We start from the raw sequence: 20753 nt of genomic DNA on the forward strand, positions 1-20753 counted from the left end.
GGGCTCGGAGAGCTCCTGCCCGCTCAGAGCCGTCGGCGCTCCGCCATGGGACAGGAGCAGGCCCGGACCTACCCGCCGCGGCCCGAGTGGCTGCCGGCCGCGCACGTCCCGTCGCTGGCCCAGTACGAGCGCCTGTACCGGCGCTCCGTGGAGGACCCGCACGGTGAGCGCCGCGCCGGGAGCCCCGGGGAGGGCCGCAGCGGGGCCGGGGGTGCCGGGCGGGCCGGAAGGGGTGAGGCCGTGTTGAGCCCTCCAAGCGTGGGGTGCGGGAGTGCGGGGCTGCCGCGCGTTGTTCCCGAAAGCGCTGTCCTCCTTACCCGAGCCTGGTTCTGGGTCACGAGCTCTGGCCGTTGCCTTTGCAGCGTTTTGGGGTGACATTGCTAAACAGTTCTACTGGAAGACTCCGCACACGGGGCCCTTTCTGAAGTACAACTTCGATGTGACAAAGGGGAAGGTCTTCATTGAGTGGATGAAAGGGGCGACCACTAACATCTGTTACAACGTCCTGGATAGAAATGTCAACGAGAAGAAACTTGGGGACAAAATTGCTTTTTACTGGTAAAGTTTTGGTTTTATTGTGGTGCAGAAGGTGTGTGGCATGCTGAAGTGTCTAAACAGAGTTGCTTCCCACTGAGGTGAATTAAAACATGGTCAAACCTGAGGGGCTTTAACCTTTAGATAGGGACGGCAGGTGTTTGCTTTCAGTGTTTGAGAGGAGTTGTGCAATAGAGCTTCTCTGCCCACCCTGGGTGAACTGGAGTGGCCCCGCATAGCCACGGGCAGCTCCTGACTTCCAGCTCTGCCTTTGCACTTGAACCTGCTAAAAGCTAAAGTCAGATGTTATTGAGGCAGGTACCACAACTCCTTTGTGATGCAGGCAGAGAAATGGGATGAGGCAACAACACCCAACAGCAAAAAGCTGATAAACCCCATGTTTTCTGTCTTCATGTTCTGTGGGTCTGGCACTCTTCTGTGGCAGAAAGATTCTCCTAAAACCTGAGTGTATCCATTGATTCATTTACTGTGGTGAGTAGCTCCAGAGAGGAGCCTCCAACACCAGAGTGAGGGGAAACGGTGTCCAGGAGCCTCAGAACTGAGTGGTGAGAGCCATTGAGGGAGCCTGAAGCCTGAGGGACGGCACCAGCCCTGAGTGGGTAAAGCATGGCCCGGGGAGTGCAGCCAGGGCAGACAGTCAGGGTGTGGTGTGGCAGTTGGTGCAGGCAGGGGGGTGGTGAGTACTGCCCTTTGGGAGCTCTGCTCTGCCTGCCCTGGTTCTGGCAGCAGGCAGACCTCATGAGAGCAGAGGCTACAGTGCAGAGCTCTGGGTGCAGAAAGCTCCTTCACTGGTCTCTTAGGGCAAGGGTACACTGGTGCAGGGGCTCCTGGTGGAGGTGCTTGTGCAGCAGGTGGCTGAGCTGTGGGAGACTGTCAGTAGGCTAAGAGATACCAGGGAAGCTGAGAGGGAGCTGGACTGCTTGCTCCAGAACCAAACTGTGCAGGGGCCAAAAGCATCCACCATAGCGCATGGAGAAAAGGAGGGCAGTAATGCAGGAAGCTGGGAACTAGTAACTAAAAAGAGAACCCAACAAAAAAAGGAGGAAGAGAACAATTAAAAGCAAGGGGCTTCCTCCAAAATCCACTGTCCCCACCCAGAACTGCTTTGTAGTTCTGCAGGGTACTAATAAGGGAATGCATACCGCACCAAATGAACACCCTGCTGATGCACCAGTAAAGAGGATAGAATCATAGAATAGTTAGGGTTGGAAAGGACCTTAAGATCATCTAGTTCCAACCCCTCTGCCATTGGCGGGGACACCTCACACTAAACCATGTCACCCAAGGCTCTGTCCAACCTGGCCTTGAACACCGCTAGGGATGGAGAATTCACAACTTCCTTGGGCAACCCATTCCAGTGCCTCTCCACCCTTACAGTAAAGAACATCTTCCTTATTTCCAATCTAAACTTCCTCTGTTTAAGTTTGAGCCCATTGCCCCTTGTCCTATCCCTACAGACCCTAATGAATAGTCCATCCCCAGCATCCCTATAGCCCTCACTACTAAGTGCCTCCAGGAAAGAGTGGCAGGTCATAGTAGTAAGTGACTCTACTTTGAAAGGCACAGAGGCACCCATCTGTCGGCCTGATCCAGTCTTGAGGGAGGTGTGTTGCCTACCAGGGGCTCAGATCAGGGGTGTTGCTGAGAGGCTGCCTGGTCTCATAAGTCCCACTGACTTATCCACTTCTTGTGGTCCATGTGGGTGCTTGTGCTACTGACAGCAGTAGCCTGGGAATCATTAAGAACTACAGAGCCCTGCGAGAGGTGGTTAGAGGTTCTGGAGCTCAGATAGTTTTCTTCATTGATCCTCCAAGTCAAAGGCATCGGTGTTGGGACTGATCTTGTCTTACATTCCTTTGATTCTCCTCCCCATCCCATCTGGGGAGGCAGGATGAGAGGGGTGAGCTGGTGACAAGTCCAGAGGAGACCATGAGAGTGATCAGGCCAGGAGAAGAGAGGTTGCGAGGAGACCTCAGAGCAGCTTCCAGTGTCTGAAGGGGGCTACAAGGATGCTGGAGAGGGACTTTTCATCAGGGACTGTAGTGATAGGACAAGGGGTGATGGGTTCAAACTGAAACAGGGGAAATTTAATTTAGATATGGAAGCTCTTTACTGTGAGGGTGGTGAGGCACTGGCACAGGTTGCCCAAGGAAGCTGTGAATGTGCCATCCCTGGCATTGTTCAGGGCCAGGTTGGACAGAGTTTTGGGTGACATGGTTTAGTGTGTGGTGTCCCTGCCTATGGCAGGGGGTCGGAACTGGATGACCTTAAAGTCTTTACCAAGCCAAACTGTTCTGTGATTTTATGATTCCTTGCACTTGAACGCATGTAACACTGATGATTTTGGAAAGGCTGGCTTCTCTGTATTCCTTTTGGGAGGAAAAGTTAACTTCCAGCCTTAAGGATGTGTGTATTTTTTTACTGGAATAGTTGCTAGCGTTAAAAGCCATGTGGAACTTGGAATTTTCATACTAATGCAAAATAGGCTTCCCTAGTGATGTCCAAGATGCAGAACTAATGCTCCCTTGTTGACCTAGCCTGGGTATGACTGTATGTGGTAGAAGAGAAGCACAAGTAAATGTGCCACTCATTAGGGATGCAATAACTTGGGTTGTGGAGAGTCCTTTCAGCAGAGCAGCTGGAGAAGTCTTACTGTCGCTGCAGTAAGAATGCCAGATCCCCTAATGATGAACAACTGTGCTGCTCAAAGTGATTTTGTGCAGCTGAAGGGTACCAGTGACCTGGTGTAAGGGGGACTAGGAGCTACCCCCCTACAGACAGAAGGAACATGTTTATACCCGTGGGGTTCTGGCTGTGACTGTAAAATTGGATTCACATTGGAGTTTCCATCCATAGCACTACCACTTAAGTAAAAGAATTACATGTACTGTTTGGCAAATAATCATATTGATATACTTGCCACAGGTGAAATGGTGGCAGCTGCTTCCTTCCCTGCTAGTTAAATATGTTCTCTAACTCACCTGGTTGTAAAGTGACTGCAGCTTCTGATGGAAAACTCCCTTGTAAACTCATGCAGGTGTGCCAGCAAACAGAGCCCTTTGGCAGTGCTGGTAGCTGGGCTGGAGTTTATGGAGGGAGCGAGTGCATTGTTCTTCTTGCCTGTAAATCTCTGGGTGACACGTTGGTGCCAGCCTACAGCTTGGTAGTTACTCTGGCAGCCTTTGAGGGGTGTTTGTGATGCTGAGCAAAGCTTGGAGTGGGTATTAAAAGGGTGGGTGTGGACAGTCATGGTGTTCACAGAGCTGAAAACCAAGGTCTCTTCCTCCTTAGCAGCCAGTTTCCCCTGACTACTTCAGGATAAATTCTAGCGTGGTTCTGTCACCAGCGACCTGGCACTGGGGTGTCTGAAGCTGTTAGCTGGGAATGTCATGGGGAGGGATGGAGGAGGCATGTTAAATGGGATGTGTGTGGTACTGACCTGTGAGCTTGTGGCACTGAGGTCTTAAGGAAGCAGGGCTATAGGTTGCAGCTCATAAAATTAATCTTCTAGAAGCGTGCATGTGCCTTTCTGGACATATGTTCTTCAGTAACAAAGTGTAGTTGCTGTTGTCTTGGCCTTTCACATTTTGCTTTGACACTGCTGAATGAGCCCACTTTCCTAAACCACTTGAAACTTGTCACACTGTATGGAAGGTCAGAAAAGAAATGAGAGCCTCAAAAAGCCAAAGAGGATTCCTGGGGAAGGCTTTGGGGGGTTTAATACCTTGGCTGCTTGCTTTTAAGAAAATCTGTAGCTTGCTGGATGGGGAAGGGGCTGGTGTTGTACCAAGGTGTCTGACTGCCCACCTCCGAGAGCTTTGAAAGGATACAAGAACTTTGCAAGTTAGAGGAGATCTTTGCTTTCAGAGAGGAAATATTGGGGGAAGAGGTGAATAATTTTTCAAGGCACTGCTTGGTGTCTCTGAGATGTGTCCTGGCAGAGCTCAGCTGCTGCATGGCCCTGACTGGGCCTGTCTCAAGTGTTGTGTGGACAGGAAGGAACAAGCAGTTCATCTGGATGTATTCTGGCCAAACTGCTTTGAAGGCTCCTGCACCACTAGCAGTCCAGGATTGCCCAGACTGGCTCTACTCAGAGGGTCTCATCCCAAGCCACATGGAATTGCTCTTTCAGCACTAAGGGTGGTACATGGCACTGCTTTGTGCTGCAGAACTTGTATATAGGTGACACTTCCTGTTGTGGTACCCTCCTTTGGTGCTGTTAGGTGTGTTTAGTTCACAATGACCATCCTGAGTTGGTAGGAAACACTTGCATTTTGCCTGTGACCTGTTTCACTGTGGTCTCTCTTGCTGCTTATGAACGTTACAAGTATTTCTGTTTCTGCTGCTTTTGATTCCTCTTTCTGTGGTATTGATGTTGGCCTAAAGAGGAACAGAAGCTCCAGGAAATGTTTCTGTGAAAGTGCTGCTCTCAGAAGTGCAACCTGCTTCATAATGGCAGGGAAAGGCCGAAGTCAGTAACACTGTGGTTACTGTGCAGGTAGATCCCTACTTTGTCGGGCTCACAGCTGGAATGAACAAACTAGCTGGGACACTCAGGGGACTTGCAGGAGTGCTGAGGACTTGGTCTATGGTGGGCAGTGTAAACTGGAGGAGGAGTACAGTGTGTCTGCCATGCTCTGGGCATACCTGTGCCATGTGGACTAACCTGTACTTCTGTGCTGAAGAGCTATTGTTAATCCCCTGTAAACATCAGCCTGGGCAGCTTGTGGAAGGGAAAACAGAACCAGGTGGGAATTCAAATAGCACAGCATTTACTACAGACCCTCCCTAATGAGACCCTGGGGTGGGAAGGGACCTGCATGAAGCCTGTTCTTGGTGTTTCAGCTGTGTGTGGGTTGCATGAAGTTCTTGCCTTTGTTTCACCCCACCTGCAGCACTGGTGCTGCCTAGTGGGAGCAGGGAAGGAGGTAGAGCTTTGGATGCTGTTACTAACCTAGATGCTGGCTTCTGCCATCACCGGGAGACTGATAATCTTTCTTCTGCATGCATATGAAATAACACATCCAGAGGAGAAACAGATGGTAAAGGCTGCCAGAGCTTACTGGAGCTTGATTTAAACTGAAGAACAACTGCTTGTGGTCCCATTCTGGGCCTAGAAAAAACATGACATGCAAAGATAAGATGGAGAAGGTGTGTTGTGTTTTGTTTTTTTTTTTAATGTAATGAAGGATTTGGGGGCTTGTAGCTCTGTCATTTCTTCTAATGACTCCTTCTGTAAGGTCAGTAAACAACTACAGAACCTGTTTAAAAAAAAAAAACAAAAACAAAAACGAAAACCTAAAATAACAAAGCAACAACCTAGTGTCAAAGCCCTTTTAGAGGATTTTACTAGGAAACTGGAAGGCTTTGTCCAGCAGCCTTCCAGAGAGGCTTATCAGATAAAGGTTTGGTGTGAGGATGCTGCTGAGCATAAATGGGACAAGCCCACATGTGCTGGGACCTGCCTGCTCCCCATGCACCTCGATCTGATGGCTGTTCCTCTCCATGGAGTGCTTTATCCTGGGCTGTGCCATCCCAGAGTCAAAACTGAAGCCAGATTAAGCTGTTTCAGTTGAATTTCTCCTGTAAAGGTCTGGATCTCTTCTGATTGCAGAAATTATCTTGCCTTGAACTGCTGAGAGCCAAGTGCTTGCTCTCGCAGTCCAGTACTGTCATATGCAGAGATGCTGTGGCTGTGGGTGCTGGCTGTTACCACCCAGGCTTCAGAGGTGTTAACCATAGCCAGCTCACGCCCCATGCACTCAGCTCTGCTCCTCCATTGCCTTCAGGACTCAGGATGTCCCATGCCAAACTGATGCTTTGTTTCTTTAGTAACTTCCTGCATGACTTGTTACATTTGCAGTGATGCAGCCTCTTTCAACACTGTTCTGGCAGTGAAAGCATAGGCCTGAATCACACAGGGTGTTTAAAGAGTGAAGATTCACTGCTGGGAAGGTTGTTTTTACTGATAAACACTTGCAGGCCTGTGTGTGCAGGCTGCTGAGAGCAGTCAAAGCTGTGTTGCAGGCGCTACCAAACAGCAAAACCCAAAGCTGCTGTTCCCCTGATGCTACTGTGGAGAGAGAACATTCCACAGGGGAATGTGTTTAACCTCTAGAGCAGTGAGAAGCCTTGTGGCAGTTTTAGTGTTTATGCTTGCAGCAATACCCAGGCTCAGCACAGCTCATTCCCCTGATGGGGTCTCCATGGGAAGTGGGGTGACCCCCATTAGCCCTGGCTGAGCAGGAAGGAGAAGGGTTCAGGACACCCACAGCTTGGGAACGCACACAGCAACAGCCTGGAATCTCCAAACAGGAGCATCTCTGCTTTGTGAGTCCTGTCTGGTTCTGAGCTGCATTGGTAGTGCAGGAGTGGGAAGGGTGGGAGCATCAATAGGAATCTGGTATTAAAATCAAGGAATAAAGTCCAAGTATTGCACTTTCCTCAATTCTTTGGAATTCTTCCACTCCCAGTTCTGGGACAGTCACCAGCCAGTATGGTTGGTGCTGTGGCAGTAGTGCAAACACCACTGTGTTCAGCTCCTTGTACGTAAGTGCAAACTGGGACAGCAGGCACTCACAGCTTGTCCTCTGGTGTGGCTCTCTGGCTTTTCTCCATTGATGGTTGAAGTCTCCATCTTCAAGAAGATGGTGCTGCCCCAGGGCTGCATGGTGATGCCTGCAAGCAAGGGTTTGGAGCTTCTTGGTTTGGCCTGAGGGGTTGGGAAACAGGGATCGTGGGCTGAAGCTTTGTTCCCAAGGCTATCTGTATGCAGAGACCTCTGCCAGTTTTCTCCTGTCCCAAGTGTTTCTGTTAGTGGATTGCACTTGCCTGCTGCATCCTACATCCACTTCCTGATTAGTGAAAGTCTGAGATAGTTTTCAGGTGAGTGGTTGTGACAAATGGATGAACTAAATATGTGAGAGCAGCAAATAGCTTCTTCAGGCAGGTATTTTCTTGTGGGCTTCCAGTGTGCTTTCCCGGCTGCTGTGAGTCAGGGATCTGTGTGCATGTTACTCAGACAGCTGGTGGATGCAGAGGCACTTGGAATTATTTTTCCCTTCTGACTTGGAAGAGGAGGTTGAGTCATCCCTGTCAGCTACTCATGCTGGTTTGCAGCGAGATGCCAGGAGGTTGGTTTAATGTTTTGAAGATCTCAAGCCATATTCCTGCTGTGCAGAGCCTTTTCCATCATAGGATGCAGGGCAAGTGCTGTCACCCTGGTGCTCTGCAGTGCAACAAAGGATGGGCATACTGAAGGTTGGTGACAATGTTCAAGGCCAGGTTGGACAGAACCTTGGGAAACATGGTCTAGTGTGAGGTGTCCCTGCCTGTGACAGGGGGTTGGAACTGAATGAGCTTAAGATCCTTTCCAACCCAAATTAGTCTGGGATTCTGTGACACTGCCTGTAGTCTCCTGTGGTTTGCCCATTCAGAAGCATCCCTGGAGCTGTGCTTCCGTGTGGAAGGTGTTCAGCATTATTGAAGATATTCACTGGAAGTAGTTTTCACAGAGCTCAAATGAGCTGCAATCCTGCTCCTGCAGAATTGGGGCTCTTCTCTGTTACGTCTGTAAGGACTCGGGCAGCACTTGTGTGCTCAGCTCCATGGCTGAGCAGCGAGGAGAAGGTTGTGTAAGCTCTCCAGTTTGGGAACACTCGCAGCAACTTTCATTTGGGTTTTGCCAGAACTGTTTGCTCCCAGCCTTTTGCTCTGAAACCTTTGGAAGCTGCTTACTGGCAGGGATACAGCATCCATCTATATAAATACAAGGGAATATCCAGGAAGTATTTGAGAAGATAAACAAGTTGGATGGCAATAAGTGCCCAGGATTAGATGGCATGTGCCCCAGAGGACTGCAGAGACTTGAATGTGAAATTGCAGAGCTCTGGCCAGGGTATGCTGTGTGCTCTTGCAAAGGGCTGTTGTGCCAAGGACTGGGAGGTTGCCAGCCCCACTCTGTTTAGAGAGGGCAGTAGAGGGGTCCTGAGAACTGGTAAATCCCAAAGATTCATTAGGTTTGGAAGGGACCTCTGGAGATCATCCAGTCCAGCCCCCCTGCATCTGTAGTGGTACAGTGGAATCGGGTCACTTTGTGCATGGAAAAGGTGATTGAGTCCTGTAGGAGTGCAGTTGTGTGGCACTGAGCACACAGATACAGCTGTTTTCAGGCTGCCTTCATGAGGATTTCCACAAAAAGGTTGATCAAGGAAGTTCTGTGGAGCTGGTTTAGGCTTCCCCTTCACCTCCTCACTTTTAGTGGTCACTTTTCAGGACCAGCAGCAGGTCTCCCAAGGACCAGTGTTGAAACTGAACTGCTGGTGGTGGCCAGGCTCATGTGCCCTTCATAACCAGCTGCTCCAGGGGGCAAAACCCTGCACCTTGGTTCTGACAGTGTTTTGTTGTTGTCTGGGACACTCTTGGCGGAGCTGCTGTGGCCATGGATGGTTCTGAGTGTGTGGTTGCACAATCACTACCTGGGGGAGTAGTGAGGAATGAGCCCAGGCAATAGCTCCTGGAGCTTCTCACATGTGAAAGTTGTAACTGGCAGCTATTACAGGCCCCTTGCTATGTTTTAAGAATAGTTTGCAAACTGTTGAGAGAGAAACCATGGTTCTGCAGTGATAGCACATGGTGAATGTTGGCAGGAGAGTTGAAATGTGGGATGGATAAATGGAGTTCATGGACACAGAGGAGGTGAACCGTGTATGGATCCAGGACATGGAAGGTCAGAGCCTTCACTTTGTTCTTTGGACTAGAAAACATGATTATTTTAGCTATGTGAATGGCTTGTGTCCTCCCTGGCACCTTGCAGCGAGTGGAGCAGAAGAGGACAAGGGCTCCATGGGGATGACACTGGCTTCAAGTAGTGGTGTTGTCAGGAGACAAAGTGATCAGGCTTTGCCAGCAGAGGTGGGAGTGGGTGCTTGTTCAAGGTATGGTGTTTCTCCTTTGAGTTTTTGCATTTGTTATAGAATCACAGAATCAGCTGGGTTGGAAAAGACCTTTAAGATCATCAGATTGAACCATTCCCCAGCACTGCCAAGGCCACCACTAACCCATGGCACTGAGGCCTCGTCTCCACGGTGTGTGAACACTTGCAGGGACGGTGACTCCAGTCCTGCCCTGGGCAGCCTGTTCCAATGCCTGAGCACCCTCTGGAGAAGGAATTGTTCCTCAGCTCCGTCTAAACCTGCCCTGGTGCAGCTTGAGGCCGTTTCCTCTTGTCTCATCCCTTGTTCCTTGGGAGCAGAACCCAGCCCCTCCTGGCTCCCATCCTCCTGTCAGGCAGTTGTAGGGAGCGATCAGGTCCCCCCTGAGCCTTCTCTTCTCCAGACTGAACCCCCCAGGTCCCTCAGCCGTTCCCCATCACATTTGTGCTCCAGGCCCTGCACCAGCTCCGTTCCCTTCTCTGGCCCTGCTCCAGCACCTCAATGTCTCTCTTGTAGCGAGGGGCCCAGAGCTGAACACAGGATTCGAGGTGCAGCCTCACCAGTGCCCAGTGCAGGGGCACAATCCCTGCCCTGGCCCTGCTGCCTCAGCGGTGCTGGTACAGACCAGGATGCTGGTGGCTTTCTGGCTGCCTGGGCACAAGCTGCTCATGTTCTTTCTGCTCTGCCAGTCAGCCTCCCCAGGTCCTTTTCCAGGAGCAGATTTCCAGCCGCTCTTCCCCAAGCCTGGAGCATTGTGTAGCGTTGTGCCTGGTGGGCTTTCTTCACAGGCTGAAGAGCTGTTAGGCCGTAGTATTGGCTGCCAGTGCTTTGACAAGACCTCTTTGACTCCCCCAACACAATGAGCTTTCCTTTTCCTCCTGTGGCCAGCCCTGCATCAGAGCCATTGCACACAGCAGGGTTTCAGTTCTTTGTTTGCATATCTGCACATCACTTACGATGGTGAAATGTGGTGTGATATGAGATCACAAGCCCTGGCAGTTCTCCATAGGCTCAAAGCTTATAATTTTTACAGATGGCACTTCCCTTTAGGGGAATCCCTGAGGAAACCCATGGCCGCCTTGATTACTTCTTCACAACTGGGTATCTGCTAATGAAGCATGTTTTACATTCCTTTTGCCGGTGACCACTGAGATGACACTCCAGCAGGTGACATCTGGCCATCAGCTGTAGAGGTGTCTGAGGCATAAAGCTGAAATGTACACCAGAAATCACAGTCATAGAATCCCAGACTGATTTGGGTTGGAAAGGACCTAAAGCTCATCCAGCTCCAGCCCCCTGCCATGGCCAGAGATGCCTCACCCTAGACCATGTCACCCAAGGCTCTGTCCAACCTGGCCTTGAACACTGCCAGGGATGGGGCATTCACTGCTTCTTTGGGCAACCTGTGCCTAGGCTTCACCACCCTCAAGTAAAGAGGTCCTTATATCTAACCTGAACTTCACCTGGTTTAGTTTGAGTCCATCACCCCTTCGCAGGTCATAGCCTTGATGGATATTGTTTGAGCCCCCACTGGAATCAGCTTTCACTGTTAGAAGGTCTTGAAACAGCATTTCCCAATAGGGGTGTTTCCCAACTGTAGGTGGCTTGTTGCCTGACTTGCAGAAGCTTCATCCAGGATGTGTTTGTGGCCTCAGTGCAAGTTGTTAGAACAAGGAATCAGCAGGAAATGGGCTCTCCCCCGGTGGGCTCTGTTTCTCTGAAAATACTGCTCATGATAGGCAATGTACCTCTCTTCTCAAACTTGCATTCTTCTACAGCATGACTTTAGCTTGCAGGGCTAGAAGTGCTGGCTGAGGGCAGCCAGACTCAGTGACCTACTGTGCAAGTCTCGCCGATGAGCTCTCTTTTAACACTGGAACATTTTGTTTAATAAAAACAACCCTTAAAATCTTTATGTTTCAAAATCTTAAACTTTCCTCTCACTAAACTTGGTATAAAGCTGTCATTGGATGCATTGGTTCTGCTCCTGTGCTGTACAACACTGAAGTAAGAACATAATCACAGAATCCCACACTGGTTTTGGTTGGAGGCAACCTTAAAGCTCACCCAGGTCCAACCCCCTGCCATGGGCAGGGATATCCTCTTGTCTTGATGCTCCATATCAAGTGAGTAGGAAAAACACAAAGCCCCAGAGGAGCAGCATTCCCCTTGCTGCTGAGCAGATACCTGGCAGCACAGAATGGCTGCTGACACCAGCACTGGGGTATTTACATGTGCTGTGTTACTTGTAAACTGCCTTATTTGATCAAATGTAGCAAAACAATAGTAAATTTCCCTTGAATTTCCCTGTTACCCATCAGTGTTGTGGCTCTCAGGTGTGAACACAGTACGCACAAACCCCATCACACTTACTTTACCCACTTGCTGATGTTGGCAGCAGTGTAAGCCAGGAGGTGTTGGTTCCTTCAGAGATGTCTGAGCATCCCACAGTCCAGAGGAAGGGGCTTGAAGTAAATTTTAGGGGGTAGCCTGGCAGGTGAGTGGGAAAATTGAAGGGAATTCTGGAAGTTCAGTGAATGATGAGTGATTTTGGAGCAGTGTCCACATCCAGCTGGGCTCTGTGCTGGAGGCATCGCTCAGGGGATGGTGAAGCGAACAGTGATTGGACTGTGTAAGATAAAGGTTATTTCTTGAGATGCCCCTGGTACTCATTCAGGATCTGAAAGGCTCCAGATAGAGTAGCTGAGAGTGTGTGTAGTGAGAAGGAAGGACAAAGATTGATGCAGTCTTTCTTGTGGGACACCAGCAGCCATGCAGGGTGTTGGCTGTTTGCTTTGTAAGCTGTACTTCCATATGGCTGTTTTTAAAGATGATTAGAAGACTGATGCCCTGCTCATAGAGCAGATGGTGGCCCTGTGACCCTTTAGAAATCAGCTCCATTTTAGCTGCTTTGTGCAATACAGGCACAGTAATGCCTGTACTTGAGTCAGCTGGGCTGGAGAGGCTGGGCTGGACACAGAACATGATGGGGCACAGGACTCCTGCTCTGGCACTGCACAGTGCTGTTTGCCATCTGCTTTGGGTTTCTTTACAGCAACAGGAGCCTGTTCATCCTAGGGACATGGTCACCTTTCGGTTGGGATGGTTTGGCTCAGAGATGGGTTTGACAATGGAGCTTTGTTAGGCCCTACCTATGTGTATGAGAGGAAAACTGGAGAGTGGTTTTAATGCAGGTCTCAATTCACTGTATGGCTTTAGAAGGTGAGCTGTTAAATTGGTGAAGAGTTTTCTTTCCCTGGGGTTCCTGTGCCAGGTTTACTCCCCAGCGTTCCCTCAGTGCTGCCAGGTAGCTCTCAACATGCTGGGAAACCCTTTCCACCAACCCCTCCCATTTTATGTTCCATCATTGCGCAACTTCTTCCTTTTTGATCCTTGTCATGATGCAACGGGATTCGAGCATGATTGCAGAGGCTGAGCTTTCTGGGAAGCCTCTCGGCATTTCCAGAACTCCTTTGGTTATTTCCTGCCATGGATTGCTGTGGTGGGAAGTGGATGACGTTGAGCATGGCCAGGGCTGGGCAGTCAGTCGTTAGTATGAAACGTTGTCATGAAAGTTTCTTGCAAGCCCGTTTCAGCCCCACCCCGCAAGCTCCCTCTTGAAATCCTGGTGCTGATACTGCTGGAGATGTTTCTGCTTTGGGCAGTCTGTGTAGGAACATAGAATCATGAACCCATCACCCCTTGTCCTATCACTACAGTCCCTGATGAAGAGTCCCCCTCCAGCATCCTTGTAGCCCCCTTCAGACACTGGAAGCTGCTCTGAGGTCTCCATGCAGCTTCTCTATTCCAGACTGAACAGCCCCAATGTCCTCAGCCTGTCTTTGTATGGGAGGGGCTCCCATATGGAACGATCCATGCAAATACAAGCATTTTTTCCTGTTGAAATGGTGTCTTTTTCTGATGATCTTGCACAGCTGGTCTCTCCAAATGTCACATTTCAACATAATCTGTTTTCTCAGGGCAGATGTTACAGGGTGCTCTCAGTTCCGGTGCCATTCCCATGTCAGATAGGATAAGCAAGGCTGGAGGTGGAGGGAGAAATTGTGGTTTTCCCGGTTTTAGCAGCTGTTATTCCCAAACTACCAAGCTGGCTCCAGGTAGAGCCTTCCTGAGGCCACAGCTTCCCTGAGCCTCTAGCAGCAGGAGGTTTGGGAGCAGTTGATGGCCGTGGTAGCTGAGCACGCAGCCCGGGAATGCTGGGCTCCCGCTGCCCATGCGGCCTGCACGTGAGCCCATTCCCAGATGGCAGGAGCTCTGCCTGGCATTTCGGCTGCTCTAATTCGGGATGCAGAACACATCGGGAAGCCCTGCCCCCAGCAACCTCACGTATGAGGAGGTGCCACCATACAGGAGCCTGTAGTAGGGGAAAGCTACGTGCTTTGCCTTGCACTGTGCCCTGGGGACAGGCTGCTGGTGGAGCAGGAGCTGGAGAACTTGCCGTCTCCATCCTTGGCGCCAGCTTGGTCCCGTGCTTAGGAGGGATTTGGGGCTCTGAGTGTGTTTTAGTTCAGATGGTACCAAAGATGTTTTGGGACATTCCCACAGTCCCCATCTCTGCTCCACTGGAGGCTTTCCGTGGTTCCCCACTGTGCACATCCTTCCTGTGGTGTTTCACCCTCTGGGAGAGGGCCCTTTCCCTCTTCCAGTACCTTTTTCAAATGGCAAATCCCTGTTTTCTTAAGGGTGCTTTTCTGTAGCTAAGATGTGGATTAAGCAAAACTGCTCTAAGAGCTGCCATTGCCTTTGCTGGTCCTGGAGTGAAACTTGGTGGTTTGGTTTGCTCAGAAAACTCACCTTCCAGGTGGCCCACACACCCCAGCAGGGCTTCCTGACCGCGGGTTAATGCTTTTATTTGAGGGCGATGTGGAAACAGGAGCTTCGAGGAAAAGCCTGAAGGATCTTCAGCCCCTTTGCTCATCAGTGGGAGCATTTACAGGCATCACATAGGCTTGGTTTTGTGCCCCAGTTCGCTTTGGTCTGTCCATTTTCGGTTCCTGACTGTCTGTGGAGCTGCAGATGGTCTGGCACATCTTGGAAACGCGTCACACTTCACTTGCTTGGCTTCATTTCAGCATTTTCTTCTTACACCACCTTTCCTTAGTGGTGAAACCACAATGATCATCAGCAATTACCTTGAAAACCAGAATTCCCATTGATGCAACCTGTGCTTCCTGCTGCTCTGTGCGAGTGCCGGGGCAGTGTACACAGGGAAGCTGTGCTCAGCTGGTACTCCAGCAGCTGATGCACATAACTGTCCTTTAGGAATCTGGTGAAAGAGGAACCAAACAGCATTGATGGTTTATTCTCAGGTCAGTTTTGCTTGGCCCATTCAGGTGCTCTGGGACATGGGCATGTCCTTGGCCACTGAGTAGAAGGCTAAGAAGCCACCACCCCTCCCTCCTGCTTGTTATACTCCAGCTGAGGTGGGCTCTGCTTGCATGGATGGCAGCGTTGAGCCTGGCTTGGCTGTGTGATGGGTGCTTGGAGCAGAGCTTCAGGACAAGTGCTGTAGTCAGCCCTGATGCTGAGCAGAGCACGGTGCAGCTCTGCAGGAGCACATCTGGCCACACTGCTGCTCCACAGCCCTGACTGCTCCACCGGGTCAACCTGAGTTAATGTGCCTCTAAAGAAATGCTTCTCTGCTCCTACAAACCACATTCCCTACTGCACAACATGCTCACAACACTGAATCTTTCACTAAACTAACAGGGAAGCTTAACCTGGATTTAGGTCCATGGGCCCTGGGTGAAACAGATCTATGGCTCTGCAGCTCAAGGTGAAGCTCCAGCTGAGCAGGCAGGAATTCTGTGAGGCTCCTGGAGGCATGGCTGCACCTCAGAGGTGACAGTGTTCATGTTTCCTACCTGAGCTTTTCTTCCTCTCCTGCCCAGGGTAACTTCTCCATGGGATTGTTTCTTGCTGAGATACTGGTAGGGCCACTGAAGACATACGTCCCGTGGGGCTTTTGTGCATCACAGTGCTTGTTCAGAAGCGAAGAGCCCATTATTTTAACTGCTGGTGGTATGATAAGTGTTCTGCAGAGCCTGTTCTTCCTTTTAATATGCTGACAGGGATCTGTTTTGCACAGAGCTGGGCACTACCGCCCTGCACACCACTGTGGTGATGGTCCCCAGTGCCCCTGGGCTGTGTGAATGGCTGCAGCAGCTAGGAGGTTATCACCTTTCCATAAGATGCCTTACTCACCAAAGCACCACTTTCTAGGAGCCTGCCTGCCACAGAAGGTCCCCAGCTGTGCATCTGGTGGGTTCATTTAAAGGGCTTGCATGTACTTAGTTGATGGGTGGTTCCCCTGAGACCATATGGCCAAAAGCTGCCTTTCTCCTGCTGAGCCTGCACTCAGCACGCAGTGTGTAAAACACGGGCTGCTCAAGTGCTAAAAGGTCTCAAATACATTCCTGCTGTGCCCCAGATGATACTATGGAATTTGGGATTACTCCTTGCTACATGCATGACTTGGGTTAAGGGAGATGAGAAAAACATCAAACTGTGCTTCATCTCATGATGTCTCTAGGAAGTTTGGAGAGCTGGAAATGGCTTTTCCCTGTTAGATCATAGAATCATAGAATAGTTAGGGTTGGAAAGGACCTTAAGATCAAGTTCCAATCCCCCTGCCATGGGCAGGGCACCTTACACTAAATCATACCACCCAAGGCCTCGTCCAACCTGGTCTTGAACACTGCCAGGGATGGATCATTCACAACCTCCCTGGGCAACCCATTCCAGTGCCTCACCACCCTAACAGGAAAGAATTTCCTCCTTATATCCAATCTAAACTTCCCCTGTTTAAGTTTTAACCCGTTACCCCTTGTCCTATCACTACAGTCCCCAATGAAGAGTCCCTCCCCAGCATTCCTGTAGGCCCCCTTCAGATACTGGAAGGCTGCTATGAGGTCTCCACGCAGCTTCTCTTCTCCAGGCTGAACAGCCCCAACTTTCTCAGCCTGTCTTCATACAGGAGGTGCTCCAGTCCCTGATCATCCTCGTGGCCTCCTCTGGACTTGTTCCAACAGTTCCATGTCCTTTTTATGTTGAGGACACCAGAACTGCACACAATGCTCCAGGTGAGGTCTCACAAGAGCAGAGTAGAGGGGCAGGATCACCTCCTTCGACCTGCTGGTCACGCTCCTTTTGATGCAGCCCAGGATACGGTTGCTTTCTGGGCTGCAAGTGCACACTGAAGCCAGCCCATGTTCATTTTCTCATCGACCAGCACCCCCAAGTCCTTCTCCGCAGGGCTGCTCTGAATCTCTTCTTTGCCCAGCCTGTAGCTGTGTCTGGGATTCCTCTGACCCAGGTGTAGGATCGCAGGTGGCACGCTGGCAATCGCAGCAGTTCTTACCAAAGGCTGTGTTTGGGGGTGCTGGATTCTGCAGGGCTGTGGAAGGTTAGTGCTGTAAAATGGGTTCAGGAATGCAAGGGTTTGTATCTCATTTTTAGTTCTTTTTCAGTTGAGTTTGCACAAGTGAGTCCATGCGAGAGGCTCAGCACTGACAGCTCTTACATCTAATGGGCAAAGAAGGGGAGATGCTGCTTGCACAACCAACCCCAGGGATTTGCAGGCTTGCTTTTGCTGCCCAGAGGATTGGGTAGCGTGTGAGTGGGCATTCCTTTAAATGCCCTGCTTAAAATCCATCATTCTCTGGATGTTTGTTCCGGAGAATAGGACAGAGCAATCTGAGTGCTGCTGAGTGTAGCTGTGGGCACTCCGCACTGTTTTCAGATGTGAGGAAGAAGCTTAAAGCAATGGCCTGCTCTTGAGAGACTGCTCGGAGGCCTTTGCTGGAGAGGAGGTGAAAGGAGGCAGCTTGTCCTGCAGAAGGGTGGATGTGACTTGCTTTCCATTAAACATCAGCTTCAAAGCCGAAGCCTGAGGTCTCCACCGCTGGTGCTTGTGAGGTTATTCTGCAGTGACGACAATGAGTGGAAAGGACTTTGAAAGCCCTCTGAAAATCCTTGTGAGTTTTAACTTCCCTTTGACGTTTCTCCTGCAGTGCCCTGTGTGTGCTGGCTTTGAGGACAAGCCTGGGCACACTCCCTGGCCTGAGTTTCCCTCCTGAAGCCCAGCACTGAGGAGGACCTGGAGTGTTTGAGATGCGCTTCTTGGGTGCAGGGACAGCAGGGCCATGAGCAGTAAATGGCTCTGGGCAGGTCCATGTCCCTCATGGGTACGAGCTGAGTTTTCCTGGGATTGCTTGTGTTGGAGGATTCTCAGGTTTAGTGCACAAAGCAGAGCCTTCCCCTCCCTCCTTCAGCAGGTATGGCACTACCACATCGATGGGAAAACCTGATTTTCCTGGCATGGAGGACCAGTGTGCCTTCTGTGGTGTCCTTGGCTAAAGCAGCAGCTCACCTACAGAGCCAAGCCCCCAGACGGCACACACAGCACAGGCTGCCTGCCTGCCCTATATGGGAAGCTTTCCAGATGGGACAGCCTGTGCTGGTCTTTCCTCCTGTTGCGTTTCTCCCTTGGTAAAGATTGGAAGTAGATCCCAGGCTGCAGCAGCGCATGGGCAAAGGATGTCCCTCCTCCCTGTCCTGCTCTGTAGGTTGATGGTGGGCTGAGGGCTGGGTTGTACAACCAGGGCCTGCCCACAGTGCCCAGCAAAACACAGCGCAGAGATCTTCAGAGCAGGGATTAGTGGGCTGGGTTGCTCCAACTTGTATTTGGAAGCATTATAGTTGTCTTTAGGAGGTATTTCATAGCAAGGCTCATTGCTGAGGGTAGAGGTGCACTGGGAATGATACTGCAGGCAGGTTTGCACAGCACTGGCCTTCATGTTCCTGCACCTGCAGTGTGGATCCAGTGTGGAAGACCTCTGCATGGTGAGGGAAGGCACTCGGCATGCAGTCAGATGCAACAGCAGCAGATGCTCTTCCTTTGAGCCAGATCAGTTCCAGCTGCTCAGTCCAGCAAAATCAGCTCTTTGACCCTCAAGTAATGAAAGCAAAGAGGAAGCTCTCTGATTTCCTGCTGTAAGGGACCTCGTCTCACGGTTTCATATGGCAGATAGCTCAAAGTGATGATCTTGCTCATGATGGGGAAAAGAGGAAACTGCTTGGACGCCAGGGCAGAGCCGCCCTGTGTGCTGGTTCTCATTCCTGTGCTTTCCTTCTTTGTATTCTTGTTTCTTTCCTTGTTGCACTTAAAAGAGTTCCAACTTGCATAAAGGATCAAGCAGGGAATTCCCTTTCAGGAGCGACTGGTGGGAAGGAACACTTCCCTGTGCATGTCAGTGCAGGTATGGATGGACTCGCTGCAGAGTACCAGGGAAGCCAGGAGCGTAACCAGGTGTCAGGTGAGATAAATCAAGTCTGTAAGCAGTAGATCCATGAGTAACTTTGGAATGGGATGATCCAAATGTAACCACCAGTTCTGATACCCCTGTCCTACACAAGGCGGGGGGCACAGAGCTTGTAGCAGTGGGGGTGTCCCAACTCTAATGCTGTTTCCACCAGGATCTCCTTCATTTCACAAACCATGTGGACAATGCCCTCAGTGACATGGGTTAGTGGTGGTTTTGGCAGTGCAGCAGTGCTGGGCTAAAGGTTGGACTTGATGATCTTAAAGGTCTTTTCCAACCTGGTTGATTCTATGATTCTATGAATTACATGAGAAATTGGGGGGGGGGGGGGTGTTTATGCATTTCTGCATCACAGGAGCCCTCCTGATGGTGTTGCTGGGGGAAGGGAGAGCCGTGGTTAGTTATAGCTACAGTGCAGTACATACTGTGAATGCTCTGGGCTGCTTGAGATGCTGAAGAAGTGAGGTTGCTGTTCCTGGGTTAGCCGGAGCCTGGCTGCAGTCCTAAGGGAGGACACACCGTGGAGGTGCTTCCTGGCTCCTCCCCAGCACCCGTGTTGTGTTTCACTTGGCTGCACATACTCAAGGGAACGCTTTTCCAGGGGCATTATCTGAGAGTGATACCTCTCTTCTTTCATGGATCACTGATGGTTCTGTGCTGGCTGCCTTGGAGAGAGACCTGGGAAGGTGTCTCCTTCCTTCCTGCATGTGGGAGACCCAATGAATGAAATCATCTCACATTCTCTGTTAATTTCCTCGTCTGGGGCAGTGCTGCCTTGTTTGCAGGGCTGAAGTGTGGTGTCACATTCAAATCAGCTGTTTTTTACTTTGGTAGCAAACTACTTCCTTGGGGATGTGACATCCAGGGCCGTCTCCATGTGCAGCTCTTGGCTCTTCTCCCCATCAGTGTGTCTAATGGCAAGGTCCTGCTGAACTAGCACCAGGGCTGCAGGAGCCAGAGCTGGTTCATGGAGAACCACAGAGAGAATGATGCAGAGCAGGCATAGCACTGACAGAGGTACAGGGGTATATTTATATATGACCTTGGAAAGTAAGCCAGCCCTTGGCATCCCATCCCAGTCAATCAGATGGGAGGTATTTAAGGGCTGGGTGTTGCTGCACAACAATGTTGGCCCACGTTTCATGCAGACATATCTGCAGGCACAAGTACATGTGAGCAAGGGTGCTGTGTCATCAATCCCAGCTTGCTCTTTGTTTCTCTGGGACCCTTCTTGCCTCTCTGAAAATCCCATGTATTTCCACTGCACCACTCAGTTGCTTTCAAGTGTACTATTTACACAGGGATGGGGACTTTGGACTAAATTTTCCTACTATTGGAGAACTTTAGTCCAGGATTGGATTTCTGGGCTTTTGTTACTCTGTGCTTGGAAGGGCAGGGGAGGACATACATATTGCCCAAAGCAGTACCTCTGACTTTGCAGTGTCCCTCTCACCTTGTAATGCTTGTACACTAACAAATATTACCTTGTTTTCCCAGGGAAGGGAATGAACCTGGGGATTCCATGAAAATCACCTACAGTGAGTTGCTGCACAAGGTCTGTCAGTTTGCCAACGTCCTCCGCAGCCAAGGTACGCTGTGTTGACTACTCGGAAAGCATCAGAGTGGGGCTTTGGAGCAGACTGCACCCATTCTGGGTGTGCTTGCCAGCCTGTTGAGTCATTTCATGCAAGATCAATGGCTTTTCTCTCTGCTCCCACAGTTGATGGGTGCAGGTTTGCTCCACAACACACTTTTGGAGGTTAATCTCTGGCTCTGAGTGTGAAAACTGATCGCTGGTAGTTATGGCAGCTGTACAAGGAAGAGATCTGTGCTCCAAACTTCCTGCTCTGGGATTTCCAGTGAGCAGCAGGCACTGGTTACATTTCTGCCTTCTTCAAGGGGCTGTGTCCAGGGAGAACAT

The 20753-nt window shown here is 50.5% G+C and overlaps 1 protein-coding gene across 2 annotated transcripts in view; it reads left to right on the forward strand.

The window, feature by feature from the left end:
• ACSS2 (acyl-CoA synthetase short chain family member 2) overlaps positions 1-20753 on the forward strand; it is a 36459-nt gene continuing 15706 nt past the window's right edge. Inside the window, exons 1-3 of one of the 2 annotated variants that reach the window (XM_062604095.1) lie at positions 1-163; positions 363-558; positions 20330-20421. In XM_062604095.1, the coding sequence (XP_062460079.1) occupies positions 46-163; positions 363-558; positions 20330-20421 (406 nt within the window). In that variant the 5' untranslated portion in view covers positions 1-45. The remainder of the gene's footprint in view (positions 164-362; positions 559-20329; positions 20422-20753) is intronic. The other variant, XM_062604096.1, reaches the window with a different exon arrangement.

The sequence above is a fragment of the Pezoporus occidentalis genome, unplaced genomic scaffold (genome assembly GCF_034315485.1).
Source record: "Pezoporus occidentalis ecotype Australia unplaced genomic scaffold, CSIRO_AGI_Poc_V1 ctg83, whole genome shotgun sequence".
Classification (NCBI taxonomy): Eukaryota; Metazoa; Chordata; class Aves; order Psittaciformes; family Psittacidae; genus Pezoporus; species Pezoporus occidentalis.